Source organism: Oncorhynchus clarkii, chromosome 11 (assembly GCF_045791955.1).
Source record: "Oncorhynchus clarkii lewisi isolate Uvic-CL-2024 chromosome 11, UVic_Ocla_1.0, whole genome shotgun sequence".
Lineage (NCBI taxonomy): Eukaryota > Metazoa > Chordata > Actinopteri > Salmoniformes > Salmonidae > Oncorhynchus > Oncorhynchus clarkii.
In genome coordinates, this window is record NC_092157.1 from 36,497,605 (window position 1) to 36,507,404 (window position 9,800).

Sequence of the window (9,800 nt, forward strand, 5' to 3'; positions counted from 1 at the left end):
CAAGACCGTAGAGTTCCCCAAGTCTGGTTCATCCTTGGGAGCAACTTCCAAACGCCTAAAAGTACCACGTTCATCTGTACAAACAATAGTACGCAAGTATAAACACCATGAGACCATGCAGCCGTCATACCGCTCAGGAAGGAGACGGGTTCTGTCTCATAGAGATGAACGTACTTTGGTGCAAGAAGTGCAAATCAATCCCAGAACAACAGCAAAGGACCTTGTGAAGATGCTGGAGGAAACCGGTACAAAGGTATCTATATTCACAGTAAAACGAGTCCTATATCGACATAACCTGAAAGGCCGCTCAGCAAGGAAGAAGCCACTGCTCCAAAACCGCCATAAAAAAGCCAGACTACAGTTTGGGGACAAAGATTGTACTTTTTGGAGAAATGTCCTCTGGTCTGATGAAACAAAAATAGAACTGTTTGGCCATAATGACCATTGTTATGTTTGGAGGAAAAAGGGGGATGCTTGCAAGTCGACAAACACCATCCCAACCGTGAAGCACGGGGGTGGCAGCATCATGTTGTGAGGGTGCTTTGCCGCATGAGGGACTGGTGCACTTCACAAAATAGATGGCATCATGAGAAAATAAAATGATGTGGATATATTGAAGCAACATCTCAAGACATCAGTTAAAGCTTGGTCACAAATGGGTCTTCCAAATGGACAATGACCCCAAGCATACTTCCAAAGTTGTGGAAAATGGCTTAAGGACAACAACGTCTAGGTATTGGAGTGGCCATCACAAAGCCCTGACCTCAATCCTATAGAACATTTGTGGGCAGAACTGAAAAAGCATGTGTGAGTAAGGAGGCCTACAAACATGCTCCAGCTCTATCAGGAGGAATGGGCTAAAATTCACCCAACCTATTGTGGGAAGCTTGTGGAAGGCTACCCAAAACGTTTGACCCAAGTTAAACAATTTAAAGGCAATGCTACCAAATACTAATTGAGTGTATGTAAACTTCTGACCCACTGGGAATCTGATGAAAGAAATTAAGCTGAAATAAATCACTCTACTATTATAATGACATTTCACGTTCTTAAAATAAAGTGGTGATCTTAACTGACCTAAAACAGGATTTCTTTACTAGGATTAAATGTCAGAAATTGTGAAACTGATTTTGAAATGAGAAGTTGAGAAACAGTACTGGTTGATTTACTTTTTTTAGAATCCAATGTGTTTTTGACAATGCGTTAATAAATAACATGGAAATGTTGATTCAAAAAGTGTGTGCCCATTGGGTATTCTCATCTACTGTATTTAGCCTATTTTGGTATTGTTGGCTACTAGAAGATCTGACATCACTCTTATTGACTAAGCTGGTGGATGTTATCATCTGAGAACAGATATTTTACTGAAAAGGCAGTAAAACACAGCCAGTCCTAAACAGCTTATTACGGAGTTTAGTATTCAATGGGGTTTTAGATCTTGAGGAATCCACTTTACCGGAGAATTAAGATGTTTACCAGAGAATGGTGTCTGGGGTTCCAACTTTTTGAATTGTAAAAACATGTTTTTGACACTGTAAGCACATTCACACACAAAGGTGTTCTAACTTGACAAAAGGCTTTCTCGAGTGTTTTGAGGTTAGAGTACTTCTCAAGGTTTCCCACCGTGTAATATTTTAGCAAGGATAGATGGCATAGATAAAGCTTTGCTTGGAATGAATCTGTCCATCAAACGGAATGTACCGCAACACAGCAATGAAAACATATTTTTGTAAACCCTACATTGAGTTAGTGGTGAAGCAGTAGAAAAGCATTCCATCAGTTCCCTCCCAGTGTTGCATGCTAAGTGGCTACAATTCACTGAAACGCAGGGAACTTGAAGTGTTTTTCTTTTCAGCTGCTGACCAGTAAAGCGAAGGTAAGATGCAGACTCAACTAACATTTCCACATAGATAAAATACCAGGGAGGGTTTGATATCTGGATATCAGAGGAGAAAATTTATACTGTAATGCCAAATAGAGGTTTTATTTGGGTAGGGTACAGTCTCAACTTGATAAGCCATGCTCTTGTTAGGTTGTAAAATACTTCTGATATAGTGATTCTCAATCTGATTTATTTTATTATTTTGAATGCCAATATATGCGTTAGCGCCTCTGGAAAAACAAATGATCAACCCTTTGCTGTCTTGATAGTTCACCCAGTTCCTTACCACCCCATGCATGATCTATTCTTTTACAGCGATTCAGCCTTCCAAAAGACAACATACTCAAAGGGTCGAGAGCAAGGCTGCTCGTTGAAAGTGTACACATTTGGTTTTGTATTCTTTTATCGTCTTTGTGTGCACGTTTGTATGTACATATTCTGGAATTCTGTGGCCGGTGCCTGTAGGTAGTGTTCAAGGTGGGGTTTCTGTCTCTGTGTTTCCTGCTAGTGGCACCGCACTCCCACCACCCAGGAGACGGACGGCTTCCAGGTGAAGCGGCCAGGGGACGTGAGCGTGCGCTGCACACTGCTGCTAATGCTGGACTACCAGGTGAGGGCGCCATAAACCAGAATTGTACTTTTGAATTCCGTAAAGTCGGTGTGGAAGGGGGGAATTTTTTGTCTATCAACAATGACAAGCCACCAGGGTCTGACAATCTAGATGAAAAAGGATAATAGCAGACGATATTGCCACATCTTCAATTTAAGCCTACTAGAAAGTGTGTGCCCTCAGGCCTAGAGGGAAGCTAAAGTCATTCCGATACCCAAGAATAGTAAAGCCCTCCCGGGTGGCACAATGGTCTAAGGCGACGCACACCAGAGATTCGGGGTTCGAGCCCAGGCTCTGTCGCAGCTGGCCGCGACCGGGAGGTCCATGTGGCGACGCACAATTGACCCAGCGTCGTCCGGGTTAGGGAGGGTTTGGCCGGCAGGGATATCCTTGTCTTGTCGCGCACTAGTGACTCCTGTGGCGGGCCGGGCGCAGTGCACGCTGACCAGGTCTCCAGGTGTACGGCGTTTCCTCCGACACATTGGTGCGGCTGGCTTCCGGGTTGGATGTGCGTTGTGTCAAGAAGCAGTGCGGCTTGGTTGGGTTGTGTTTCGGAGGACACACGGCTCTCGACCTTCGCCTCTCCCGAGTCCGGGAGATATCAGACTGTAACTACAACCAATTGGATACCACGAAATTGGGTAGAAAAAAAGGGGTTAAATAAAAATAAAAAATGTTTTACTGGAAACAAATTGACAACAGAATTTCAGCATGCTTATAGGGAAGGACACTCAACAAGTACAGCACTTACCCAAATTACTGATGATTGGCTGAGAGAAATTTATGATAAAATGATTGTGGGGGCTGTCTTGTTAGACTTCAGTGCAGCTTTTGACATTATTGATCATAGTCTACTGCTAGAAAAACTTATGTGTTATGGCTTTACACCCCCTGCTATAATGCGGATAAAGAGTTACTTGTCTAACAGAACACAGAGGGTGTTCTTTAATGGAAGCCTATCAAATAGAATCCAGTTATTATCAGGATTCCCCAGGGTAGCTGTTTGGGCCCTTTGCTTTTTAAAATTTTGACTAACTACATGCCACTGACTTGAGTAAAGCCAGAGTTCAACGCTATACACGTCAGCGACTGAAATGACTGCAACACTCAACAAAGAGCTGCAGTTAGTTTCAGAGTGGGTGGCAAGGAATAAGTTAGCCCTAAATATTTATAAAACTAAAAGCATTGTATTTGGAACAAAACACTCACTAAACCCTAAATCTTGTAATAAATAATGTGGATATTGAGCAAGTTCAGATGACAACTGCTTGGAGTAACACTAGATTAAACTGTCATGGTCCAAACATATTGATTCAGTAGTAGCTAAGATGGGGAGAAGCCTGTCTATAATAAAGTGATGCTCTGCCTTCTTAACAACACTATCAACAAGGCTGGTTTTACAGGCCCTAGTTTTGTCGCACCTGGCTCAGAACAGGGCAGCACGGATGGCCCTTGGATGTACACAGAGAGCTAATATTAAGAATATGTATGTCCATCTCTCCTGGCTGAAAGTGGAGGAGAGATTGACTGCATCACTACTTTTATTTATTGACATGTTGACTGCACCGAGCTGTCTGTCTAAACTACTGGCACACAGCTCGGACACCCATGCATACCCCACAAGACATGCCACAAGAGGTCCAGAACAGACTATGGGAGACACACAGTACTACATAGAGCCATGACTACATGGAACTCTATTCCACATCAAGTAACTGACTCAGGCAGTAAAATTAGATTTAAAAAACAGATTAAAAAAATCACCTTATGGAACAGCGGGGACTGTGAAGCAACACAAACATAGGCACAGATACACACACGTACGATAACATACCCACTATACATACACATGGATTTAGTAATGTAGGTATGTGGTCGGGGCCTGAGGGCACACCGTTTTGTTGTGAAATATATTGTAATGTTTTAAAATTGTATAAACTGCCTTAATTTGGCTGGACCCCAGGAAGAGTAGCTGCTGCTTTGTCAGTCCTTTTAATTGTCAGTCGTGCACGAGGCTAAAATCTATTTAGAGGACTTACAAAACTCTAACAAAAGTGTCCCCAAAGCAGCTGTCATCTGGCAGTTGTAATAGTTCCTGAGGTCAGTCGGCCAGTACTGACTGTGACCTCTCCGCAGCCCCCCCAGTTTAAACTGGACCCTCGTCTGGCTCGGCTGCTGGGTATCCACACCCAGACCCGCTCCTGTATCATCCAGGCCCTGTGGCAGTATGTCAAGACCAACAAGCTACAGGACTCCCATGACAAGGAGTACATCAACTGTGACAAGTACTTTCAGCAGGTAGACCACACCCTTCTAGTTCTCCTCTGGTACTCTATTACCTGTTAGCTGTTGTCATAGTACCTTCAGTAGGGAGAGTATGCCTTTTGTTATTGGTTGCGTCCTGAATTGCACCCTATATAATTCATTAATTTCGACAAGAACCCTAAGGCCCTAGACAAAAGTAGTGCACTATAAATGGAATATGGTGCCATTTGGGAGACACACATTTGCCCTTCCCTGCTGATTGGTCTGTATTCTGCAATGTTATTGTCTTCCTCTCAGATCTTTGACTGCCCGAGGCTCAAGTTCTCTGAGATCCCCCAGCGTCTCACCAACCTCCTCCTGCCCCCTGACCCCATCGTCATCAACCACGTCATCAGGTGAGTAGCTCACACTTACTGTAACACCTTCCTGGTTTGAATTGAAGGGTGAATGCCTGGTCATAAAAGGCTTTTTTTTATGTAATAAAAAATATAAAAACCTAGCAGATGAATATATTTTGAAAAGCTATAAGATAACAATGTGGGCACAGCGCTTCAGTTAATACTGTCCCAAATGGTAGATAATCCAATTAAAGTGTAAAGGCTGGGAGGCAAGAATCCTGGTAAGATACAGACTACCAGCATTCTTGCCTTCCAGGCTTTTCATTTTTATTACATTTGAAATGCTGCCAACAACCTCAGTCTCACCATCCTTCCCCGCCTCTCCATGCAGTGTGGACCCTAATGACCAGAAGAAGACGGCATGCTATGACATTGACGTGGAGGTGGAGGACCCCCTGAAGAGCCAGATGAGCAGCTTCCTGCTCTCCACCGCCAACCAGCAGGAGATCGCCTCATTGGACAACAAGGTGGGACAACCACACAGGAAGGATAGCCAATCACAATTACCCAAGATGACCTTAAAGGTAGATTTACATTGCGGAGATGTGTGACGACTATTTACCGTCAGTTATATGTGAATTAGAGTTCAGAGCTGTCTGACCGTGTCGGATAGATTTCTATCTGATTCTCCCAGAGAATCTTGTCGCCCGAAGTGCAATCACCAGGGTTGGGGTCAATTCCGGAAGTACACTGAAATGCTCTACAATTCCATTTCAATTCTGGAAGTACACTGAAATGCTCTGCCATTCCATTTCAATTCTGGAAGTACACTGAAATGCTTTTCAAATGGGGAAAACTTGGAAATGAAATTTGGTTTACTTTCTAAATCGACTGGAATTGAAATGGAATTGAGCCCAACCCTTCATAAACAATCGCACTGGTATAAATTGCATGTCGGCCGTGTGGAGAAAATCTCTGTTGTCAGAGCTGGGACCGTTGTTCCCGCATCTCCACAATGTAAATCTACCTTTACATAGGTGTTGTGGCTTCATGTTCCCGTGGGAAAAGCCTTGTTCTTTACACCGTCACCCCCTTTTCTTACACTACTATTTGAATGCAAATTCTGAAGAAACGCAGTGGCTCAAATAAATTGGTGTATTGAAATTGGAAAGTTATTTTCATATGCTTAGATCTGTGTAAGCTGTCCTCTAACATCAGGGATAATTATGAACCCTGTAGATCCATGAGACCATTGAGTCCATCAACCAGTTGAAGATCCAGAGGGACTTTATGCTCAGCTTCTCCAGGGATCCTAAAGGCTACATCCAGGACTGGCTCAAGTCCCAGAGCAGAGACCTGAAGGTGAGAGACGCACACGCACGCACGCACGCACACACACACACACACATACCTGACCAACAGTGCTCTCTGATTGGCTGCAGATGATGACAGACGTGGTGGGGAACCCAGAGGAGGAGAGGAGGGCGGCGTTTTACCACGAGCCCTGGTCCCAGGAGGCCGTCAGTCGCTACTTCTACTGCAAGGTGAGGAGAAATGCCAGACGCTGCACCTTAAAACCTTTTAATAACTCGCACAACAGCATGCAAGTAGAAACACAAACTAGGAATTGTGATCAGATAAGTCATATTTTGTGTTGAAGCTGTACCTGCTCTGTTTTACCAGTCTTGCCAATGCCTATCACATTCACAAGCAATCAAATATTTGATTTACCATTTTTTACAAATGGATTGATTGATACTGTGTATCCACTTAGGTATATTGAGGTCGGGTTGTCTTTGTGTGTGTGATGCTGATGCCACTTCCCTCTCACAGATCCAGCAGAGGAGACAGGAGCTGGAGCAGGCCTTGGCCGTGAGGAACACCTAAACGCCATCTCGGACGTCACGCTGCACTCTTCATCTGACCCCAGACCTGTGTTTTTTATTTTATTTTTTATGCTTTCTTCACATTACTGTAGTACTGTGACCCGTGGCCTCTGATCCATCCCCAATCGCATGTATCTAAAAAAAAAACTTTAACAATCTGTTCATCTCTGATGGACATGACCGGGCATCTCTCTCCACACTCCTGGAATCCCAGGCCCACAGTTGGTTACTTTTAATGTCACCCACTAGCATGTCAGTCTTTCCATAGAGACTACAAGTCATTGTACCAGCTGCCTGCAGAATGATCAGTGTCTTGGATCCTTCTCATCTCAACCAGATGGACTGAATCCAAAAGTACTGTACATAATCGAACGGTCTTAATGGTCCACTGCATCTCATTCATGAGTCCAAAGTGGCTGTTTGTAACCTAATGTTTCAAGTGTCTTGACTCACACACCGTTTGGATTGTGTCTATTTGTTTTTAGTGTATCATTAGCTGTATGGTTCATGTGAGCCATATGCTCTCTCTCTCTCTGTGTGTGTGTGTGTGTGTGTGTGTGTGTGTGTGTAACCAAATGAACACCAGCGGAATGAAGATTACAGTATGAAGTAATGGGTCGTGGGACTGGGCTCATTTCTCTTCTGAAGCCCAAATGTTGATGTCTGTCATTTTAAAACATGAAGTTGTTCAAGGTAGGCAGCTTTCATGAATTAGATTTTCCCTCATTATAAACTAATCTAAAATGCAATCTTAAGATTAGCTTAATTTCGTTCAACTTTCTTCTGTAATTTACTTAAAACAATGTAACAGTATAAGTAGATCTCTGTATTAGTCAATATGTATTTCAGCAGATTGTTAAAAGGGACAATGACAATTAACACCAATATCTGCTGGCTGTAGAAAGGATAGATGGTGACAGGATGAGTAAGCGCAAGGTTAAGTACTGAGGTAACACTTGGCAGCCATAGCGTGGAGCCTTGGAGTCAGTACACCCTGTATGCTTTTACACAGACTAGCTCTCTGTAAGAAAGCACCCAGACGGACTTGTCGCAGCAAATTGCCATGCAAATGGATTAGCTTTAGTGGTTAATTGTTTGTGCTGCTTCATTGTCCTGTCATAATAACGCTACAAAAGTCATGTCTGGGAACAGTATTAGCTACAGATCTCTCCCAATACTCAAGCCAGTGTTTTTAATATTAACAATGGACACATTTTGGAATATGATGTAACCAACACCATTTCCTATGTTGAACAATCATGGGGCGGGCAGTGAAGCTTCAGCCACAACATCTGTACATTGCCTGCTGTGAAAAATGTTGGCCGGTAACTAATTATATTATTTGAAATGAATGAAGAAATGGGTCTTTGTTCATTGTATTTTTTTTAGTTAACATCTTGTGAACTACCTGTCCCAAATGGATCTGTCTGACAGTATTTTGTCCTTGACCATTTTGACGGAGTCACCAAAGGTCTCGATAAAAGAGTATTATACTAGTTAAAATAGACAATGAACAATGGTTACTGTGATTTTGTCTCAGCTCGATAAAGCTATGTTACCAGTTGAAACTGAAGGTTGAATATGAAGAAATTTTTAAGGGATATGTGAATGTAAATATCATTTTTTTCCCCTTGATGGCAACTGTACAGCCTACGACTTGTCTGTTTGTGTGTTTCGTTTAGGGAACGGCGGGACATATGGGGTGGGAAGGATTAGGTTTCATATGTTTAAAGCTGTAGGACAGGGATGCTAGTGTCCCTCGGGGATTTTAGGTCCTTGTTGAGTTTTAATGGGGCAGAACCATAGAATTGAATGCTGGGAGTGATGATGCCTCCATCTCGCCACATACAAGGCTTGCTCATCTCTAACTACCACAGCAACTCCTTCTGTGCCCTTCTAGTTTTGTGTGTCATGGGAGAAACCTTTTCAGTTGCTGATTTGAAATCGACACGGCTGTCTTCTGTAACGTTCAGACTTGTGTCCTTGTTACATTTGTTTTGTGTCAAGATTCTCTTCAACATGGCTGAGGGCTCCTATACTCAGCATAAAGAGGTTGCATTTCATAAAGACCTAGGCATGCTGCATGGACAGGTTTTATACATTTCAAACAGGACATGTAAATACCCTCATGAATGCATGGAAGCGGATCTGAAGAGCACTGGATTTGACACATCTTTTGTGAATGGGGCCTTTTTCAACCATTTGCTAAAAACCTGTATGCTACCCAGGCAGCATAGATGTTATCTGCATATGAAGAGTTTTTGTCACTACAGGTTCCATGTATGTCAACTTCACCAATCAAGGGAGCATACTAGTTGTTGTATTCAATTGTGTCAATCGATACTTGTTTGACCCAGATGTTCTTGTATGTTTGGCAGTCATGGAGCATCTTTGACTGTTGGGAACCCCTTGCTGGGCATTCTAGAAACTACAACTCACTGACACCCTCTGTCTGACAATGGAAACCTATCATTTGACTAATATAAAAAGACTGTACTTAAACTGTGTGCTCCTCTCTCTCTGACAAACCGCATTCGTATTGGTCTACCTACATGGATAGGTGGTAACCGCAGTCTCTGTGCATGACTTTGTGGAGAGTCCATGTTCCTCACAGCTCTCTTTTTACACCATTTGTGTCTGCCACTTTATTAGGTACACCACCCCATTCCCGTAACTAGATCGCTCTTACAGACAGCGAGTCTCGTGGTCATGGTTTGCTATATAAAGCAGGAAGACAGGCATCGAGGCATTCAGTTACTGTTTGAACGTTAGAATTCGCAAAACGAGTGACATAAGCGACTTTGAGCGTTGTATGATCT

The 9,800-nt window shown here is 43.0% G+C and overlaps 1 protein-coding gene across 8 annotated transcripts in view; it reads left to right on the forward strand.

Annotated features, from left to right (window-relative positions):
• Positions 1-9,483, forward strand: part of LOC139420476 (SWI/SNF-related matrix-associated actin-dependent regulator of chromatin subfamily D member 3-like) — a 45,362-nt gene extending 35,879 nt beyond the window's left edge. For 3 of the 8 annotated variants that reach the window (XM_071170664.1, XM_071170661.1, XM_071170662.1), the window contains 9 exons: positions 1,856-1,876; positions 2,198-2,260; positions 2,391-2,492; positions 4,629-4,790; positions 5,055-5,152; positions 5,487-5,679; positions 6,335-6,457; positions 6,538-6,639; positions 6,929-9,483. In XM_071170664.1, the coding sequence (XP_071026765.1) occupies positions 1,856-1,876; positions 2,198-2,260; positions 2,391-2,492; positions 4,629-4,790; positions 5,055-5,152; positions 5,487-5,679; positions 6,335-6,457; positions 6,538-6,639; positions 6,929-6,982 (918 nt within the window). In that variant the 3' untranslated portion in view covers positions 6,983-9,483. The remainder of the gene's footprint in view (positions 1-1,855; positions 1,877-2,197; positions 2,261-2,390; positions 2,493-4,628; positions 4,791-5,054; positions 5,153-5,486; positions 5,680-6,334; positions 6,458-6,537; positions 6,640-6,928) is intronic. The other 5 variants (XM_071170668.1, XM_071170665.1, XM_071170667.1 and 2 more) reach the window with 2 other exon arrangements.
• The last annotated feature ends 317 nt before the right edge of the window (positions 9,484-9,800 follow it).